Here is a 20,932-nt window from a genome sequence, read left to right as displayed (position 1 = left end):
CAGAGCCTGACAGCATGAAACAGAGACTCTCCTCTCTGCCAGGTTCGCACAGTAAACTGTTGAAAGCTTTACATCTTTTTTATGCACCATGAGGTATATATTTATTATGTTGCTTAGTTGTATACTGTTATCTTTTATATTCCAAGATGAAATCGGTGTATGAAAGGAGGTCTGGCAATTCCAGTAACTTCCTCTCTGAAGAAGCTCTCAGGGTAACCTTCCTGAAATGCGCCTTCATCGTGTTACTCCCTGGCCCACATCCCTTCGGGGGCTCCCTGTTGCCTTACACATGACAGATGTTTTAGCCCGGAGCCCTTTCCTCCCTCTGCTTCCCAATAAACCCCCGCTTGTGCCCCAAAAGCAGCTATCAGTGCTGCTCATGTGTTTGCTCACAAAAAACCCTTCCACCTGTGCAACTCCTGTGTGCCAAGGAGAACCCCACTCAGCTGGAATCCGACCTTTTCTGGGAAGCCCCCTCTGGGCATTGTGGCCCACAACTGTCTCTTCTTCCTCAGAAGCGCTATTGCAGGAATAATTGTCTGTGTAATTCACTCGATACTTATATGCAGGATGTCCTCAGTCTCCAAAGGTAAATGGCGTGTAAGGCTCTGGAGCCAAACAGAACAAGACTCAGAACTCAGCTGTTCCATCACCATCTGTGTGTCTTGGGAAAGTGCCTCAGTCTGTCTGAGCCTTAGTTTCCTCCTCTGTAAATGAACATGAGAAGAGCAAAGAGAGGTTTGAACATTTAGGTAGACAGGGTGTATAAAGCCCCAGCACAGTTCCTGGCATACAGCAGGTGCTCAATAAATGCTATTTTTTTTTTTATTAATGTTATGATAGATTACAACCTTGTGAGATTTCAGTTGTACATTTTTGTTAGTCATGTTGTGGGTACACCACTTCCCCCTTTGTGCCCTCCCCCCACCCCCCCTTTTCCCTGGTAACCACCGATCAGATCTCCTTATCAATATACTAACTTCCACCTATGAGTGGAGTCATATAGAGTTCGTCTTTCTCTGACTGGCTTATTTCGCTTAACATAATACCCTCGAGGTCCATCCACGTTGTTGTGAATGGGCCAATTTTGTCGTTTTTTATGGCTGAGTAGTATTCCATTGTGTATATATACCACATCTTCTTTATCCAATCATCAGTTTCTGGGCATGTAGGTTGGTTCCACGTCTTGGCTATTGTAAATAATGCTGCGATGAACATAGGGGTGCAACGGACTCTTGAGATTTCTGATTTCAGGTTCTTAGCAAAAAAGTAATTTTTTAAAGGCAGAATTCCAGGATTTCAGAGCCAAGATGTGCCTTCGAGACCCTGCCTTCATCGTGCAGGTGACGAAACTGAGGCTCATGCCCCGCTGGCTGGAGGCAGAGCCCAGGGTTTTGGATCTCCTGAGACATCATCTGTCCACGCCCATTGGAGCTCAGGATGCTAGGAACACATCTCCCCCCTCACGCTGTGGTGGCCGCTGAATGACCAGAGAGAAGCCGGCCTATTCCCCTTCTTTTCCCCAAAGTGCAGCAGCCCACTCACTGTGGACTGCGGGGGGCGTGTTTGTGAGGCGCCATGGTTAACTTGTCACTTATGTGTCATTTGCTAATTAGAGAGAAAGCTCATTGGGTCAGGTCCTGCTCTCCAGAGCTCGTCGTTCAGGAATTTTGCCAGCCAGTTGTCAAACGGTTGGAGCTTGAGACACGAGGTAATGGGACTATTTAAACCGCAGAAGCCATCCAATGCTGGAAATCAGGGCTTCCTCACTCCCCAGAGCCCATTTGCCAACACACCTCTGGTCTTTGGTTTCTTCGAATCCCCCAGGACTGGGCACGTTGTTTCTCCTATGTAAGTGCTCATTAAATAAATGACTACAGGGGCCGGCCCAGTGGAGTAGTGGTTAAGTTTGTGCCCTCCACTTCGGCTGTCCCGGGTCCCCAGGCTTGGTTCCCGGGCGCAGACCTACACACTACTTGTCAAGCCATGGGGTGGCAGTGTCACCCATACAAGATAGAGGAAGATGGGCACAGATGTTAGCTCAGAGCCAATCTTCCTCACCAATAAATAAATAAATAAATGACTATTAAATACATATGAAGAATAATCATTTTTTTAATCATTTCTAACTTTTTTTTTAAAGATTGGTACCTGAGCTAACATCTGTTGCCAATCTTCTTTTTTTTTTCTTCTTCTCCCCTGAGCCCCCCAGTACGTAGCTGCATATTCTAGCTGTAGGTCCTGGTTGTGCTATGTGGTACGCCGCCTCAGCATGGCCTGATGAGCAGTGCCATGTTGGCACCCAGGATCCGTACTGATGAAACCCCTGGCTGCAGAAGCGGAGCATGCGAACTTAACCACTTGGCCACAGGGCAGGCTGCAGAATAATCATTTTTGAGCAATGACTCCATCCAAGCACTCTTTTTTATTTTTTGAGGATGATTAGCCCTGAGCTAACGTCTGCTGCCAATCCTCCTCTTTTTGCTGAGGAAGATTGGTCCTGAGCTAACATCTGTGCCCATCTTCTTCCACTTTATGTGTGGGACGCCTACCACAGCATGGTTGACAGGCAGTGTCATGTTCGCACCCGTGATCCAAACCTGTAAACCCTGGGCCACCAAAGCAGAATGTGCGAACTTACTCTGTGCCACTGGACCAGCCCCCATCCAAGCACTTTTGAATGTATTATCTCATTTAATCTTCCAAACAACCCTGAGAGATAAGTACTATTATGGTTCCCATTTCCAAGATGAGGAAACCGAAGCTCCCTCAATTAGGCACAGGGAACAGGAACTTGCCTGAGGCTCATCTGCTGCGTCCAAAGCCCTAGGACTTACCTACGGATTGCCTCCCCTAACAGCCTCCACGGGGAAAACCTGTCCTGGTGTCAGGCCTGCTGGTCACCAAGCCAGCAGAGTGGTTCTCCCTGCAGTGGCACCAGTGGTAAAGGGCAATGCCTGGGGACTTCTCTCCACCCACGCCTTCGCCTTGCTTCTCTCAAGTTTAATCTGCCTTCCTATCCTACCCACTTCCTTCTACGTCATGTCCTTTTCTGAATTAGGACCAATTTTCAACAAGCCCTTTGACCCTCCATCTCCTCTTGTCTTTGGAAGTCCTCTTCGGCCTTAAACTTCTCTCTGAGAGCTCTGGCAGATGAATACGCCGCCCTCCCATAAGCACTTGAGTGAACCCTGTGCTTTGTAACGGTCTCAGGCCTGGACACACACCCTGTCTCCTTGTGCAATCCCTTCTGATGACTGGGCTCCATACACAATCTGGTCGGTGGGGCAGCTCTGGTCTGGATGCTCCCCAGGATCAGGACACGGGATTTTCTCTGCCTGCTCCCAGGACCCAGGGCACGTTGGGCATGAATGTTTCTGGTGACGAGGCACATTCTGGTGGTTTCCCAATTCTGTTGTGTACAACCCAGTGCTCTCATTCTCAGTAAATACTTCCTTCCTCTTTATGCGGAACACTGCCCTGTGTTTATTAACAGCACTCTGTGTTTGGTCCAAAGAATGATCTGTGTGGCCTGGGCTCCTCGGTCAGGAAATGGCAGATGTCCATCCTTCTCCCCGAGGTGCCCTGTGTTCCTGAAGGAGGAGGGCACCTATCACCACGAAACTTGCCGAAAAGATTAGGAGCTTTATTTTAAACAAACACTTCTCTTCCAGGACTTGCTTTCCTTTTTTTTTTCCAGCACACCGTGGTTTCTTGTGTTCCTGAAAATTTCTGAAACCTCCAGTAGTGGCTCATCAGAAGCTCCAAATGTCTTCAACGTTTGTCTCCGTTCAATTTAAATTCCCTCTGTGACTCTGAGATTTAGAGATAAGCACCTGAAAACAGGCCCATCCTCACTCCCCAACAGCCTGGCGCCTGGGGAAGAGCCGTATGGCAGTCCGATGGTTCTAATGTTCATCACTGCCCTGTCCTCTACTTCTGGGTGTGCGGAGGATCAACCTTGGTGCCCCTGGAAGTTAGAAGAGGCCACGTGATTCTTCTAGACAATGAAGCGTGAGCAGAGGTGTATTACTTCCCAGGCTAAAACATTTAATTGCTGATGCATAACTCTCCAGCCCTCTTATTACCCTCTATTGTCTGCCGGCATGTTCCAGATGGTGCAGAAGAACAGACAGGAAACCTTTTAGGCTTTGTGGTCCAGATTGCCACTCCTGCACTCAGCTCTGCCGTAGCATAAAAGCAGTCATAGATAATGCACAAACAAATAAGTGCAGCTGTGTCCCAATAAAACTTTATTTACAGGGGCCGGCCTCGTGGCTGAGTGGTTAAGTTGGAGCGCTCTACTGCAGCGGCCCAGGGTTTCGCCAGTTCGGATCCTGGGCGCGGACATGGCACCACTCATCAGGTCATGATGAGGTGGCGTCCCACATGCCACAACTAGAAGGACCCACAACTAAGATATACAACTATATACTGGGGGGATTTGGGGCGAAAAAGCAGGGGGGGGAAAAAAAGATTGGCAAAACTTTATTTACAAAAACAAGCAGCAGCCTGAGGGCTATAGTTTGGCACCTCGGAGCTACAAGACCTCGGAAGCCCCCCACATCTGAATCATTATGTCACTGCCCAGAGGGAAGTTTTTCTTGAGTCACCAAACTGCAGTGAACTTTGCAGGGGTGAGAAGTAAGACTCTAGGATTGCAATTACCTCAACACAGCTCAGCCTAACCTGATTAATTTGAGGAATCTCTGTGCTAACTTGAGAAAGCACGTGCCATTTTTCATGGATAAGGGCATGATACTTGATGAGGATTTTAGGCTGGTTAATTTTAAAACTGCAGATGAGAAGCAGGCTCCGAGGACTGGTGTTTGATTGCCCATTGTTGGGAAACATTTATGTTTGTAAGGGAAACCTCCATCTGTAAAGATGCCTCCTCTCTGTACCAGGAAGAAGGGGGATGGCCTTATCTCTAGAAACTCTTAATGCGGAAGGCAAGGACTTAAATTGGTTACTGTCTGGCAACCTCATGTAACTTTTAGGGTGGTGGCTTCTGGCCTTTACTTAATCCAATTTGATTCTTGTCTAAAAGTTGTGGGACCACCCAATGGCCAGACCCCACCTGCACTGATACCATTTTAACTTTTTTACATGTTCTTTCCTTTGTCTTGTAAAGAGATGGCTTACATACCTATGCCTTAAATTTAGCCTTACTCTCCACCCATGTTTGCAGCAGAAGCAGTGGCAGCAGCACCTCCTCCTGCCCGTGGGCCCTGTCCCCACACAGCAGCCTGAGTGCCCATGGGTCCTGTCCCCATGCTAGCAGCGGCAGCAACAGCTCTGACCGCCCATGGGTCCTGTCCCCATGCTATTCCACACTATTCTCTAAATAAAAGAGCGCTACCAGCAAATCTTGAGAGTCCAAGAAATCTTTCTTTTGACTCCGCTGCTCACCGACCCCGCATCAATACTAACCACCGTCCTCCCCAACTGCCCAGAGCAGGTCCACTCCAACCCTTGCCTCTCCGAGCTTAGCATCTCCCTGACCCCGCCACTGCCTCCCAACAGATGCCCTGAATGGCCTTGCTTTCAACCTAACTCTGTGCTTTGGTCTGCACTGTTCCGTCTCCCCAACATTTCCCTCCTTCTCCTTTCTGTCTACCCAAATCCTTTCCAGCTTCAGTTCTGCCTCCTCCAGGGAGCCTTCCTAGATTATCTTCTTATGACCTATGATTGCTAGTTTGGATCTGAGTGGCTGTCTGAGGTCATGGAAAAGAGAAAAAGAGAGCCAGCCCTTGCTGCGAGTGACCCATATTGATGGGGGGTTCCACTGGGCTCACCCAGCAGACTTAGTGGAGAGGAGTGAGCCTGGCAGAAAGGTGAGTCACTTATGCAATGGAATCAATCTGTCACACCCACATGCCTTGCCTGAAGATATGTACATATAGGATTAAGTGATAAAGAAAAGTGAGGGAAGGGAATGATTAACGCAGATTTGAAGATTGTGAGTCTCCCTGGGGAGGAACTGAAGGTATGCATTTGGGGAGGGTCATGGGAGGCTTTCAAAGGTACTCGTCTTGGACTTAATTTCTATGTTGGGTACGTGGGTGTTTGTTCACTATCCTTCAAACTGTGCGTAGGTTATACACAAACTCTTGGTGTATGATATATTACCAAAAAAAAAAAAAAAAAAAGCCAAGGCAGGAAAGAAGGCTGCCTCAAACCTTGAAGTCAGCAGCTGCCACAGCAACGGGCCTCCTGTGTTTTGGACACAAAGGTGGGGCTAGAGAGGCCCAGCTCCAGGCCAATCAATTCCTGTTCCATCGAGAGAAAGTGGCTGGAAGCACGAGTCTAAGTAGACAACGGAGGACCCCTGAGAAGGAGGATGCTCCTTAGAAAACTGTCTCTCTGCCCGACCTTTCTCTCCCCCTCAGCAAAGACCCAACCTCTGGTGTCCCTTCTAAAGGACTGCCAGAGACTCGCCTCCCACAAGACACACCTGGCAACCGGAGGCGGGGCACCGGATCACCGGGCGGCAGGTACGGACAGAGAGTACAGGCCGCCAGTGCTGCTTTTGGGAAATGCCATAAACTATGCTGGGAGTGGTATGGCCTTTGTCCCTTGTGGGGCATGTGACATTTGTTGAAAACGTAAACTGGTTTAAACCAGCACGAACTCATCACCGGGGGACTGGCTTTGACCTTCCTGCTACTTCCAACAACACAGACAAGCTTTTGTATCTTTTCAGTACACTGAGGGAGAAGATAAGGTGGATTCCAGAGGGTAGGCAGGGCTGGGAGGTAGAATGTCATATTTAAAAGCACCACCTCTGGGAGTAAACACACGTACACGGGTTCAGATCTCAGCTCCACTGGAGCTAACTGGGCTACCTGGGGAAAGTCACTTAACCTCTCTGACCCTACTCTTCTCATTTGTTAATTAGGGATATGCACAGTCCTCATCTCACTGGGTTGTTGTATTCAATAAGGTAATCCAGATAAAGAATTTAGCACAGAGCTGGGTTCATAGTACATTCTCGATAGACGTAAATGTCCCTGATCACAGAGGAGGACTGGGCCTTGCCTGAGCAGAAGCAGCACTCCTGCACTAAGCCGCGGCCCTCTTTAAGGAAAAAGACTAGAAAAACCTAATGCTTCAAAAGTGGTGAGGTCTACCTAACCCACTATATAATAGAGATTGTGTATATTTGCAATGAAAAGTAGTAGCAAAAAATAGGTTTCACTGAACAAAAGCTAGCAGTAGTATTAGAAGTCCAGGAGAGGAGATGGGAACCATCCTGCTTATGAAGACCTGAGCCCCCAGCAACCAGCAACAGGCCTGACCTTCCGGGAGGGTGTGGACCCAGCCTAACCCAGCTGTCCAGTGGCCTTGGTACTGCTTGTCTTCACTTTGTCTTCTTCTCCTGCAATGCATCCTTTTCCAGTCTCCCTTTCCTCCTCTCAACGTCTTTCTGCTTCTCCTGGCCACCTTGTCCTTTTGTCTTGTCATCTTCAAGCAACAGGAGGGAAACAAGAAATAAGAATTCAAGGAAGGAGAAAAGGAGAAAGGGAAGGGAAGGGAGGGAGAGAAGGTAGGAAAGAAAAGAGAGAGGGGAGGGAAAATGGGGGGGGCGGGGGAAGGAAATGGGCTTTTGTACCAACCAAATCTGGATCTAATGCCAGTGCTCCCATAAATCAGGAGCTGTGTGACCTTGAGTAGGTTCCTCGCCCTCTCTGAGCATCAGGATTAATGGGAGTTCCAAGTCAGAGAAGATGTGCAGAGGTGTACAGGGAGCCTGCACGTGGTGGGCCTTCAAGACCAGAAAGCCCTCAAGTTTCCTCTTTCAGTTTTGTTGGATCTGTTTGGGTTGGAGGAATAAACTGTAGAAAGGAGGAAAAAAGAAATAGGAACCGAATGCACTGCAGAGATGGAGGTTGGGAATGTCAGTTCTCCACCCCTCCCCCATGATTGCCCAAGACAGCTGGTGCCCCCTTTTCCCCATCTGAGGCTCACTCATTTCCAAGCATCCCTAGCAGAATTCCCAGTGCCCTTGATCGCTCTTGTTTGGAAAGGGCCCCTTGTGAGTCCCACGGAGGAGACAACTACAGCTTTAAGGAAGGCAGAATGGTATAATGGTTAACCACAGGCTCTGGAACTAGACTGGGCCGGGGCCTCCGTCCACGGCTTCTTGCTGTGACCTGGGGTAAGCTCCTCCCCTTCTCTGTACCTTAAGGGTCTCGCTTGTGAAACGGGATTCAGGATTGTTGAGAGGACTGAAATGAGTTAATGGACATTAAACTCTTAGGACGGTGCCTGGCTCACAGGAAGTCCTTGGTAAATGGCAGCTGTTTGTTACGGTCCAGCTCGTGTTGCCGGTCTCCGCACCCATTCGGTGACTTGCATTCACAACATCCTTGTTATCTGGCCCTGAGGAGAGACCAGCTAAGATTGTGTCTCTTCTCAGTTGCTGCATGATGGCTTGTTCTGTAGCCTGGACCATTGATGTAATGAGGATTTTGTTCCTTCTGAGGCTACTACTTGTGTTTTATTTGTTGTTAATGGACATGTTTTTATTGCTCTGTTTTACCTGCTGCACACTGTCCTCTCAGATTAAAATAATAATGCCTTCAGTTAATAATACCTTGCACTTGGGGAGTGCTTTCATCCCAACAGCTCAAAGCCCTCTACAAACATGGCCTCATTCCTTCTCCCTGCGCTCCCAGGAGGGGGGCACGCCTACCTTTCTCAGCCTGAGAAGGGGAAGCACTACCCCCATTCATCTTCAACCAGGCTCACAGAAGCCCAAGTATTGATGAAGCGTTTCCACCTCTCATGACCGCAAATCACAGAGGCAGAACTCTGTTGCTCTCTCTCTCTCTGCCCAGGGTGACCTTATGCCTACAGAAGATAACCAGAACCCGAGTCCCTCTGGCTTGGGGGTCTTGTCCTGCATGCTTCTCCCAGGTGCCCACAGCTGTGCCCTGCAAATGGTAAAGATTAGAGAAACCTTTGGAATAAACTGCCTTGATATCCAGGAAAAAAAAGTTTGGCAATTTTAGTGTTCTGGGGACCCTCGTTTTCTTGAAAACTTCTTAATTAAGACCTAAGGGTTCTTGGGGCCGGCCCGGTGGCACAGCAGTTAAGTTCACGCATTCTGCCTCGGCAGCCCGGGGTTTGCCAGTTAGGATCCCAGGTGCGGACCTACAAACTCCTTGTTGAGCCATGCTGTGGCAGGCATCCCATATATAAAACGTAGAGGAAGATGGGCACGGACGTTGGCTCAGGGCCGGTCTTCCTCAGCCAAAAGAGGCGGATTGGTGGCAGATATTAGCTCAGGGCTAATCTTCCTCAAAAAAAAAAAAAAATTAACAAAAAGACCTAAGGGTTCTTACAGCCTGAAGTGCCTCTGCCCAGGTAGATCTTATCACTCACTGCCCTGGCATGTTTGACACCTGCATGTACTTGTGAAAACTGGAGCCCCACCATGACAGTACTTCCGTGTTCTGGGGCTGCTTGAGGCCTGAGCTCCCTGGCAATGTGAGCTGCGGGCTGCTCACTCTTGTTTTCACCTTGCAATTACTGGAAGGGCAGGGCTGCAAGCTCTACTTGAATCTCCAGCCACACTCCAGGTCTCAACCCATGCACACTTTGCGGCGGCCAAGTGCAATTACAGTGAGAGAAACGAGTCTCCACAGGCAAAAAGCTGACTCCTACTCCTTCAAAACAAACAAACAAACACCAACACCAGCTAAATGGGATAAACTCATTATAGTGCCCGAGACTGTTTTTCATCAGGACATTTGGGTGTAAGTTTTTCCTTATTTATATTCTATTTTTTATATGGTCAAGTTTTCTTAGATGATGAGTTAAATCCATTTTAGGCAAAGGCAAAATAGAACCATGGCTTACTTTCTTTCAGCCTCTTGTTCTGTAGACCCTTAACTAATGAAAATACACTCTGTGATTGGTATTTCAGATCCAAAACGTACTAAATTTTTCAGAAACAGAAATTCTAACAGTGAATCCCTAGCAATGTTTACCTTCCTCACGTCTCTGCCCATTCCTCAATCTGCTTAAAGCCTAGCTCTCTCCCCACCTCCACAATTCCCAAACACAGGCTTTGAAGGTCAAATCCTAATCCAGAAGGTGGAAGACCAGCGCATATAAGTAAACTTTGTTTTTAAATGGCTAAGGTTGAGGGCCAGTACCTACCTAGAAACCCTCTACCTTTTTTAAAAGGTAGTAGAAAATTAAAGCTTCACGTAGGTCCATTAATTTAAGAAAAAAAATTCTTGGTTTGAGATAGTGATGGAGAAAGTCTCATTTTTTTCCCTCTGCACTTACACTTAGTGTACCTTAACGTTGGTTTACATCTTCAGAGAGCAAAGGTTTTGGTCTAAAAACGTAGGAAAAGACTGCCTGGCCCGTGCGGTGGGCAGTGACTGGAAGGAGGCACGAAGGGCTATATTTCAATAAAAGGCTAAAAAAGGTAAACTGCTTGAAAGTTTTAAAAAAAATAAACAATTTTGAGACTCGAGCAGCTGCAAAGGCCGTCTGTTTTCTATTTTGATCGTTCTGTTTCTCGAGATGACCACATCTTTCAGAGGAAGTGAGTCAAAGCCACTCTGTCTTGCTTTTCCAGCTGAGCATGTTCAGTTTCAATGAAGTAATGAATGAACTTGGCCGCACCACCCCCAAACCTACAACAGCAAACAGACGGGCCTCGGCCAATCAGCAGGCACTCAGGGTTTTCAAGTTGAGTTCAAACAGGCCCACGGGAGGCCAATCAGCGCGCGCGGCTCCGCCCCGAACGCCCGACTCTGGCCAATCACGAGCCCGCACGAGCCAAAACACAGCGGCCGGCCAATGCCGGGCAGCCCCACGGCGCCGACCTCCGCCAATGGGCGCGGCCGGGCCAGAAGGGAAACAGTGCGGCTTGGAGGCCGCAGGATTCGAATCGAACGTCCGCACGGGAGCCGGGAGCCGGCCGAGCGGCGCGGGCCAATCAGCGGCGGCGGCTCCGGCCCCCGAACGTTGGGACAGCGGCCCCGCCCCGCGCTGTTGTTTGTGGTGTCGGCCTGCCGCGGGAGCCCGACCACAACACTCGCCGGCGGCTGGCGGGGCGGGCGCGTCCGGAGGCCGCGGGCGGCGGCGAGAGCGAGCCGAGGGCGGCCGGCCTCCCGCGGCCCCCGAGCCCGGGCTTGCGCGCCGGCCGAGCCATGTCGGTGAACATGGAGGAGCTGCGGCACCAGGTCATGATCAACCAGTTCGTGCTGGCCGCGGGCTGCGCGGCCGACCAGGCGAAGCAGCTGCTGCAGGCGGCCCACTGGCAGTTCGAGGTGCGTGCGGGCGGAGCGAGCGCGCCGGGCCGGCCCCGGGTCCCGGCCTGCGGCGGGGGCGCGGGCGGACGCCCAGCCGCGCGTGGTCGGGCTCGGGGTGGGGGCGGGGGCTCTATTTATATCGCCCCGTCCGGCGATCCAGGTCGCGCGGGGGGCGCGGGGCCGGGGCCCCAGGAGCCGGGGGCGGCGCAGGGGGCCCTGCCGCTCGCGCCCCCGCGCACGGCCCGGGGACGCCCCCTCGAGCGGCGGGGGCCGGCCGGCTCGGGTCGGGTCGGGTCCGGCGGCCGGATCGCGGCGCCGCGGATCCGCGGAGGAGCCGGCTCGGGGGTCGCGCCGGCCGGTGGGCATCCTGCTCCGGCCCCGTTAACCGCCGCCTCGCCGCTTGTTTGTCCGCAGACCGCCCTGAGCACGTTTTTCCAAGAAACCAACATTCCCAACAGCCACCACCACCACCAGATGGTAAGTATGGCCGGCACCCGCGGGAGGGCGGGCAGGCGGGAGGGGGCCTCGCCCCGGCCCACGACCCCCGGGCGCCGAGGGCGCGGGCCGGGGGCCGCTGTCAGCCGCCGGCGGTGACAGCCATGTTGCCGGGGAGCGCGGCGCCGCGATGTAAACAAAGAGCCAAAATGTCTTCCAGGAAAGAGCGGCTCCCGGGGCCGGCTGGCTCGCCCAACTTTGTGGTCCGGCCTCCCTGGCCGCTGTGTCTCGACCGAAGGCCCGGTGTCCGGCGCTCTGCCCCGGGTAGGGGGTGGGAGGGAGGGCAGGATGGCCAGAAGTTAGCCGGCTGGCAGGGGCTGGGGAGGGGGCTTCGGTGATAACTAGACGGGGAGTGAACTGGAAGCCCGAGTGAAGGGCCCTGAGGGGGCAGGGACCTGGGGTGTCTGTTTATGGGGAGCCCCCTCTTGCTGTTGGAGTGGCAGCCCCCCATCCAAACAACCCAGCGCTACGGGGAACAGGAAAGGGATAAAGCCACGCTGGCTCAGGGAGTTGGGCTCTACCCGGCGAGGTACCTTCACTCTTTCCTGTTGGTGGAAAAAGGACATGCCCTGAGCATGCAGGACAAACAGATTTTGACATGGTATGGCCAAGAGTTTGCATTTCATCTCGGTATGTGAAGATATGTAAAGCACAGGAACCAGAAGTGGTTCAGGTCTGGAGTGGCTTTCTTCTCTTTTCCAAGCTGGCCCCCAGGCCTGAGCCTTTGCCCTCCTGGCCATGGAGTATCCTGCTTTCCATGGGCACAGGACATCCCTTTGACTTTAGAGGCTTGAACACCTCCTCTAGTTACCTATTAGCCCTGCTTGGGGAGGAGGGGTGGGGCTCCGAGATAGTGATTGTAAAACATTATTCCCCAGGAGAGCTGTTGTGGCTTCTGGAGTGCATTTTTGGCATTTTTAACACTTGGTGTCCTTGTCCGTGGCTCCTTTCTCAGAGCTGCCGCCCTGCTCAGAGGAGCTGCAAATGGTTCCTCTGCTGTGCCTCGTCCTTGGTGCCGTTTTCATCTAGGACAAGGAGAGAGGGGTCTGTCTTGACATTTTTTAACCAGCTTTTCTCTTGGAATGGCTCATGCTGTATATAACTCAAAAAATGAAAGTGCTGGAATATGATGGGAGAATTGTGCTCGCTGCAGGGCTGTGGCACTTGAGGCCGGGCTCTTCGTAAACCCAGGAGGGGCTGTCTCCAGGAGACCTGCACCTGACTGCGGGAAAGCTCTGACTCCCACCTTGCATGGGAGCCTGGGAGCGCCCTGCTTCCATCTCCTCTCAAAAGGGCCTTGAGGTTTGTTCCACCAACTATGGCCATTCCAAAAGGCCCAGGCTTCCAGCACAGCCATTCTGTGGTGTCTGAACAGGGAGGCTTGCCTGGGAGAGTTGGGACTGGTGGTCCCCTCAGGCTCTTTTGCACCTTCTTGGCAATCCCAAGAGATTGTCATCCTTTTGCAGGTTCCCTGAAGGCAGGTGGCAGGTTTTGTAGCAGACATTATAATCAGTGTATCTGTCAGTGTATCAAGTATTGAGTACTTAATCAGCACCGTGTAGAGTGCCATCCCTGCCCTCAAGGAACTGGTAATTTTTTAGAGACAATAAATAAAAGGAAAAAGTTAAATAAAAACACCAGAGACCAGTAATGGCATAATAGCAATACCAGAAGTGACCCAGGGCATAAGTAATTGATAAATGGTTGTCCCGTAGACCGTTCACACAGTTGGAGGCATCTTCCCAGATCAGGGGGTCCCTGGGTTGCATTGGGAGGGGCCAAGAAGAGAAGAAAGGCACTGTAGACTGGAAGCAGTGGGACATCAGTGGGGTGCAGTGGGTACACTTGGGAGCTGGAAAGCTCCATCCGTGCTTGCTATAGGCCCAGAGCTGAAGGGGCCTTTACAGCATCTGGTCCAAGCCCCTCATTTTACGGAAGTAGAGAGACGATCCAGAGAAGTTGAGGAACTTGGGGGAGCTCACACAGGCACGCGGGCACAGGCCTGTTCCTGATCCAGGCCATTCTCTGGAGTAGGGTGGCTGTTTCTGGAGACAGGCTGCGCTGGCTTGGTGAACTGGGGAAGTTGGTCACGATGCTGTGATGCAATTGGCCTCTACCCCCCCATTCATTGTTTCCTGCTGCCGAGAAGTCAGCCCTGGGGTGGGGGGCGGGGGATAGTGAAGGGAGGAGGGAAATGGCCTGGGTGGGGCCAGGCCTGCCCTGAGTCCTGCAGGACAATGGTTGGAGCTCCCTAGCTGCTGATATGGGGCAGGCCCAGTTAACAGGGTGAGGTATTGCCCCCTCCCGTGGCCTTACCACATTTCTAGCTCGACTTTAACTTCAGAGCTGTGAAAGTTCCCTCTCTGCAAGGTGAAGAGCCCTAGAATCTCTCTCCCCCACCCCTGTGCCTGTGGGAGGGGCCGGTGTTGCTAAAATTAGGAGAAATTCAAAGGACTCCCGTAGCTTCCTGGGAAAGGGAGAAGCTGCTGTGAGGGCAGAACAGGCTTGGTGTAGGCCTCATTCTCTGCTGCCTCTTCCCCGAGGCCCTGTGAGCTACTCCAGGATGTCACCCCTCTCCCCCATGCTGCAGGGGTGGGGAGGGACAGCAGGCTCTGGTGCTCACACGGAGAGGGCCGCTTCCAGCACCCCACCAACTCTCTCCGTCCTGGCCGGGGTGCCTGCTCGGAAAGGGCCAGGGATAGAGAGGAGTTTGGGAGCCCCCCTCCCCCGGTAGTGGCAGAAGACAACAGATGTTGGGATGTTTGTAACTGCCCCTAGGAAGAGGCCTGAGAGAGGCTGGACATTCTGCCAGCCCCTGGCCAAGGACAGCATGAGGGGACATGCAAAGGACACAGGAAACCGAAGTTGCACTTGACTCTAAGTGCAGACGAATGGGGGCTGGGTAGAGGTTAAGAGCTTAGGCCTTTGGACCTGGGAGCCTGGGAATTCTAACGTCTCCACTTGTACCCTGGACTGGGTGTGAGCTCTGGGCCTCAGTTTCCTCATCTGTCGTATAGAAAATAATCGAAATGACCTAGCATCATCGTGAGAAGTAAAACCGTGGAGGTGAAGACTCTAAGGCCTGCTGGCCGGTCCTGTTGCCGTGGAATGCACCCAAATACCGAGAGAATGTAGCTTTTCCAAGGTTGACGTAGGAGGGACACCCTGGCTCTGGCCACCTTCCCTTGACCAGCAGCCTCAGAACATCTGAGGGCGGCTCACTGAGGGAGCCAGCTGGTTTCTTTGCAGAGTGAGGCGCTAAGCAGTGGTGTCCTGGGCTGCTCCCTCTCCTTGCTTTAATCTGACACCCTAGCTTCTGGTCACAATTAACCATTTACTTCAGACACTCCTCAGGGTGTCATTCCCAAGCATCATGAAACACTCTTTGGTTTTGATAAAATTGTTGGGTTTTGTCCTTTTTTTTGTTTCTGTTGGCTCAGGGCGAGATGGGGAGGGGTGCTTTTGTCCTGTTGATGCTGCTCGTGGACTACAAAATGGGAGTAAAGGAGGGGCCAGCTTGGGTGAGCCCCGAAGGCTCCAAGGGGCCGTGGACCCAGGCTCAGAACAGGGGCCCGTGTGGGCAACGCTCCCGACACCTGTGTTCTCTCCCAGCAGATGTGCACTCCCAGCAACACACCTGCCACGCCGCCCAACTTCCCCGATGCACTGGCCATGTTCTCCAAGCTTCGCGCCTCTGAGGGCCTGCAGAGCGGCAACAGCCCCATGACAGCCGTGGCTTGCTCCCCCCCTGCAAACTTCAGCCCCTTCTGGGCCTCATCCCCGCCCAGCCACCAGGCCGCCTGGATCCCACCCTCCTCCCCCACGGCCCACAGCTTCCACCACCTCCACCACCCACAGCCCACGTGGCCCCCCGGAGCACAGCAGGGGGGCACCCAGCAGAAAGCCATGGCTGCAATGGATGGCCAGAGATGAGACTGGATGCCGCCGGGCACTGGGCTGGAGCTGGGGGCAGTCCAGGGTCGTGGGGACACAGGAGGGCTGGGGTGGGGGGAGCTGGGGTGGGTGGGGGTTTCCTGAACATCGCACTGGAAGATTTTATAAAAGCATTTTTGCGGGGGGGTGGGACAGTAAACTTCCTGAGCCACTTGGGTCCTTCAGGAGTTTCTCTTCAGGCAAGTTTTCTCTTTTTAATATATAACTATAATATATATGAATATATAAATATAACTAATGTATGTGAGAATGGGGCTGGCTGCCCAGGGTGTTGGGGTCTGTGGGGAAGGGCCAGCACCTCTTCCTCCGCCCAGTCCCAGGGCAGGTGCGTGGAAGCCAGGTGGCTGATCTTGCAGTCACCAGGTGTCTGCTAGCTGCCTCCTTTCAAAGGTCACACCTTCTGGAGAAGACCACCACCGATCCACTCGGCAGGAGGCTCTCCCAGAGGTGCCCGGCGGCTGAAGGTGTGGGGGGCCTCTTTGCTATCATGAGGGCCTCCCCACCCCCAGTTACTGGCTGGTTCCTCAGTGGCTCTGCAGCTCTTGTCGCCTCTCCTGGTATCACCCTGTCTCCAGCTGAGCGTGCAGGGCTTGTGTGGAGCTAAAGAGCTGGCTTGGGTCAAAGGCCCAGGCTCTGGCTGGCCGGGGGCTTGACTCTCTACAGCCACCCTGCCTCCTGCTGTGTCCGCCCCCAGCAGGCGACAGAGTGGGGAGCTTGCCTTTGGATTTAGTTCCCGAATCAATCATCTCACCAGGGTGAACTTTTAATTTAAAAACTTAAAAGAGACTTTTCTAACTTCCCTGGTTTGCAGTGCCTTTATTTACCTTGGGGGGGAAGAGCGCTCTCCTTGGGAAGGGGGTGGGGCTCTCAGCCTGCTGCGGTTGGGAGGCGGGCTCCATTGCCACGAGTCTGGTCTGGATGTTCTGACAAGGGCGTCCAGACCAGAGGGTTGGTAGGACAGGCTGGATCCAGTTGGGTATAGGGACAGGGAGGACTGGCCCTGACTCCTCTCCCCTTCGTGGCCCTCGCTGGGTAGCCCACCACCAGCCATCCCTCGGTGCGCGGCCCTGGTGCCATGGTCTTCGTCTGCAGTGAGGGGAGCTGTCCTCCACCTGGCGGCCTGATGGCAGCCCCACCCTTTGGCCTGGCGGCCTCCCAGGCTTCTTCCAGCTGGGCCCATCTCCATCCCTGCCCTCGGCCTCCTTTCGGTGTGCATGTTGTGTGGCCATGCCCTAAAGGTCAACCAAGGCTGTCGGAGCCACAGAGACAGGGTGGGTCCCCAAAGGGACTGGCTGGCTTTCCCTTCCCACTTTCCCCACAGCCTCCAGGCATTAAAACAGAAGCAGTGTTGGCAATTCCTGGCCCAGCAGCCCTTGCTCAGCTTCTCCAGTGCAGGGGGCAGGTGGCCGAGGAGGAGGCTGTGGGCCCAGCTATAGGAGTGGGTGGCTGGCCCAGGGCTGGGACTCCTCCGTGAGCCCCATGCTTGGGGGAAGGATGCCACCTTGAGCCCCTGGCCCCCAGTACCCCTTCAACATGTGTGTGGGGGCTTCTCTCCCTCTCCCTCTGTCCTCTCTTGGCAGCTGGGCACTGCAGTGGACACTGCTGTCAATCTGGCTGGAGAGTCTGGAGGTTCAGGGCCGAAGTGAAGTGACACTTGAGAAGGGCCCTGCCTAACGAGCCAGCCCACCCTGCTGGGCCTGCACATGTCTTGTCCAGCTTGCCTGTGGGGCAGCCCCTGCGGGAGTAGAGTGGAACGGTGGACACAGCTGCCCTCAGTCCCTCTACATGTGATCATGTCCTTTGAGGCTGGGTTTGTCCTTTCAGTTTTGTTTCCTGGTTGGAAACCCCTGAGGCTCCTCCCACCCTCACCCCCTCCCCTGCCCACCTGTGCTTTCCCAGGCTGGAAGGGGAAGCCCCCTGCGGGCACGTGGGCGCTTAGTGCTGGGACTTGGGCGGGGTCCACGCTGGGGCTGGGCACAGCCTGGTGAGGGTGGGCAGCCGGGCCCAGGTGCGGGGATGGGGTTGGCCTGGCTGCTTGGGAAATGTTGCTCCCTGTCCTGTGGGTGTGGGGAGGTCTGGGTATGGAGGGCTGCTCTGTTCCTACTGCCACCCCGCCCTGCCGAGCTGGTGAGTTTGGGTTCTAGGCCAGGGACACTGAGCCAGCAACCTTCTGACATTTCTCAGCGAGAAGGCCAGAGAAACAGAAGCCTGAGCAGGAGCGGAGGAGGGGCTGGTTCTGCCTCCTGCTTGCAGAGAAAAGGGCACCTGGTGTGAGGGGTGCCCGCCGGACCCCAGGGTTCCGGCTGCTCCCCTCCTCCCTCTGGCCAGGGCATTACGTCGTTACAGAGATGAATGGGATCTCAGCAGATGGGGAAAGAAGGGGGAAGCCCCCTCCCGTAGGGAGCACCTGCCCCACCCCCATGACACCCCCAGCCAACCCTGCCCTCTTTGCCCACACGAGGTGGGATGGGAGAAACCCTTTCTGGACTGTTTCCTGCCACACTTTCCCTTCCTGTGTGACTCTGTCACCCCCTCACCTCACACCCTGAAGTGAACCTCTTGCCCCAGACATCCCTTTCCCAAGTCAGAGGGGGAGATGGGGCCTGGAGGTGGGGGGAGCCCCACCTTTGAGGAGGGACTAATGAGAACAGACCTGAAGGCAGAGAACTGCTTTGATGACTAGAGGGCTCAGGGTTGGGGGCAGCTCTCTCTTGTCCCCAAGGCTTCAATTGGGGATGGGGACTCGTCCCTTACAGTTGCGGTGCCCCACTGAGCTCAGCCCACCCATGCTCCTCTGTCCCCCCCAGCCTGCCAAGACCTTGAGCACAAAGGCTTGGGGGACAGCAGGGAGCCCTCTTGCCCGTTTGGGGTGAGCAAAGCTAAGCCAGTGGTGCTGAGTGGGCTGAGCCAGGCCGCAGGCTGCTGGGCAAAGCCTCTTCCACACATGACACCCTCTGCTCTCTTCTCTTGGGGAGCGGGGAGAAACTGAGAAACTGGTAGCCCCGAGGTCTGAGCCCCTCCTGCCTCTGCAGCAGCCATTCAAGGGTAAGCCACAGAAGACAGGAAACAGGACCTTCCCAGGAGGCTGGTGGCACTGCTCCCCCGGGACGCCATGCCAGGATCCAGGCACTGCCCGAGCCAGCAGTGGGAAAGCAGCTGGCAGCTGCCACGCTCCTCTTTGCTCCAAGGTACAGCTCACGCACCGATACCACGTGTCCCAAACCTCTCCAGAGTGCCCCAGTCGGTGAGGCCACCCTCTAGGCTGGCCTCCCCAGGCGAGAAGGCAGGCTGGCGCCAAGGAAGGCAGCAGCACCCGGGTCTAGCTGAGGTCAGGGGAGAGCTGGTAGGTGTAAGCACAGGCCCAACAGTGCCTGGAGCCTGGGTCTGACCTGTGCCGCCCCCACCCCACTCTGGGTGAGATGCTCAGCTCTCCTGAAGCCCCAGCACTCTTACCAGCTTAATCCGTTTGGGGGGCTGTGGTCTAATTCTCAGGCTACAAGCCAGACCCGCTCTCCTAGAGGTCTGCCACCCGGCCCTGGGGACGTCTGGAGGAGACCGGCCTGCAGCAGGCCCCTCCCTCTCACTCCATCTTCCCCAGTCAGGACCAGAGAGCCTCGCTGCCCAAGCTTCTTCCTAAATATTTATTTATTGCTCTGCTCTGTGAGCAGAGGTGGACCGTGGCCCCCGGGTGGGCTCCTCGAGCCCCTCCCCAGGAGGCACATCCATGGGTATCTCCATCCCTGCCGGTACGTTTGCCATCTCGCTGGGGCTGGGTGGGTGGGCCATATTCGGCTGGGAGAGGCGTCCCTCGGAGGAGACGGGTCTGTCTTTCCATTGACGAGAAGGAGCTGTGGGGCAGCAGGGACCGGGATCACTCTGTCTCCCTCCCCACGCCCACTAGCAGCTCCCCCAGCTTGCCCAAAGCCCAGGGAAGTGGGGGCAGCTCCACTAGCCAGGCTGAGCCGCAGCCAGATGCCAGAGAGGGGCCGGCTCCAAGGCTGGGGTGTGCAGGGCAAGCCCTCACACACGCTCCTAAGCAAAGCTCCTTTGAGTTAAAAATAAACAAGCCCTCTGTCAGGGCCAAGAGCCTGCCTCTTTGGTAATGTTCCCTCTGTTAATACAGGGACTATTTAGGCAATATTCACACAAATAGGTGCGGGAATTTTTCCTAAGACTACTCTCCCTCTCTCTCCCGCTCTCATAACATTTTAAGTGCCCTTGGAGTAGACAGTGATGTGCCAAGGAGAAGGAAGCTAAGTACCCCCAAGAAAATAATTCTGGGAGCCAGGGTCACAGATTGGCTCTGGGGCCAGACAACTTGCGTTTGAATTCCAGCTTTGCTGCTTCCTAGCTGTGTGACCTTGGGCAAGTACCTTAACCTCTCTGTGCCTCAGTTTTCTCAGCTGTAAGTGAGGCTAACAATGGTCCCTACCTCTTAATGTTGGTGTGAGGATTAAAATTGGTTCATATGTGTAAAGCTTCTCAACAGGGTCTAGCCAGTGAGGAGCCCTCAATAAAGGCGAGGTGCCATGATGGCCACTATCACTCACTCTGTTTCTATTTCCTCCAGGCACTCACTGAACGTGGAACTGGAAGGGATAGTAAAGGGCATCTAGTAGGGCTTGGGCTCTTAACCGGGGGCCGTGGGGTCCTCGGACCTCCTGCAAGTGTCTGCAAAGTGTTGTGGGTACAGAACTTTTTATAGGAAGCACCTTTCATTTGATCCTCCTGGGGGGCCCTGACTCTGGCGGCACTAACCCTGCTCCCCTATTCTGACAGAAGAGGAAACAGGTCTGCAGAGCAGGCAGACTTGCTCGGAGTCACTTGAAAGTGATCTGGCCTCCTGGCTCCAGACCAGAGTCCCTCTCTGGCCCCCACGTGTGGCCAAACTCTAACGGGCCCTTAGCCCCTTGACTTTTCAGGCAGGATTTAAGCCCTCAGAGGAGAGCAGAGACTCTAGGGACCCTCCAGGCCTGGAGGTGAGGATGCAGGGTTAGGCTGAGGGGCTCTAGAGGTCGTGTCCGGCCCTGTGCCCAGCAGCTGCCATGAGAGCCCGTGCGTACTGACTCCGGGAGAGTCAGGCCCGGATCTGGCGAAGGACTGGGGCTGGAGCCAGAGCTTGGGCTGCCACCCTGCCCCCATTTCCTCTTCGGAGAGATGGGGACAGTAGTGCCTACCCCACAGACCCGGCACAGCAAGGACTC

The 20,932-nt window shown here is 54.1% G+C and overlaps 2 protein-coding genes across 9 annotated transcripts in view; one reads left to right on the top strand and one right to left on the bottom strand.

Annotated features, from left to right (window-relative positions):
- The first annotated feature begins 10,892 nt into the window (after window positions 1-10,892).
- On the top strand, window positions 10,893-16,527 carry UBALD2 (UBA like domain containing 2). Of its 2 annotated transcripts, none has more exons than XM_023651978.2 (3): window positions 10,893-11,297; window positions 11,694-11,756; window positions 15,390-16,527. In XM_023651978.2, the coding sequence occupies exons 1-3, from the start codon at window positions 11,178-11,180 to the stop codon at window positions 15,705-15,707; spliced, it is 501 nt and encodes a 166-aa protein (XP_023507746.1). In that variant the 5' UTR covers window positions 10,893-11,177; the 3' UTR covers window positions 15,708-16,527. The 2 variants fall into 2 exon arrangements, with proteins under 2 accessions (XP_023507746.1, XP_023507745.1); XM_023651977.2 differs by having other exon boundaries at window positions 15,387-16,527.
- A 2,828-nt stretch (window positions 16,528-19,355) lies between these two features.
- Window positions 19,356-20,932, bottom strand: part of QRICH2 (glutamine rich 2) — a 32,021-nt gene continuing 30,444 nt past the window's right edge. For all 7 annotated transcript variants that reach the window (XM_023651975.2, XM_023651976.2, XM_070226851.1 and 4 more), the window contains one exon: window positions 19,356-19,576. In XM_023651975.2, the coding sequence (XP_023507743.2) occupies window positions 19,374-19,576 (203 nt within the window). In that variant the 3' untranslated portion in view covers window positions 19,356-19,373. The remainder of the gene's footprint in view (window positions 19,577-20,932) is intronic.

Source organism: Equus caballus, chromosome 11, assembly GCF_041296265.1.
Source record: "Equus caballus isolate H_3958 breed thoroughbred chromosome 11, TB-T2T, whole genome shotgun sequence".
In the NCBI taxonomy this organism is placed as follows: domain Eukaryota; kingdom Metazoa; phylum Chordata; class Mammalia; order Perissodactyla; family Equidae; genus Equus; species Equus caballus.
Note: the sequence above shows the minus strand (reverse complement) of the source record. Positions and strands in the feature narration are given on the sequence as shown.

Excerpts from the sequence above, each read along its gene's own strand:
- UBALD2 (XM_023651977.2), top strand. The coding sequence starts at position 11,178 with ATGTCGGTGAACATGGAGGAGCTGCGGCACCAGGTCATGATCAACCAG. Across the intron at positions 11,298-11,693 it reads CGGCCCACTGGCAGTTCGAG|ACCGCCCTGAGCACGTTTTT; the intron begins GTGCGTGCGGGC and ends GTTTGTCCGCAG. Across the intron at positions 11,757-15,386 it reads GCCACCACCACCACCAGATG|CAGATGTGCACTCCCAGCAA; the intron begins GTAAGTATGGCC and ends GTTCTCTCCCAG.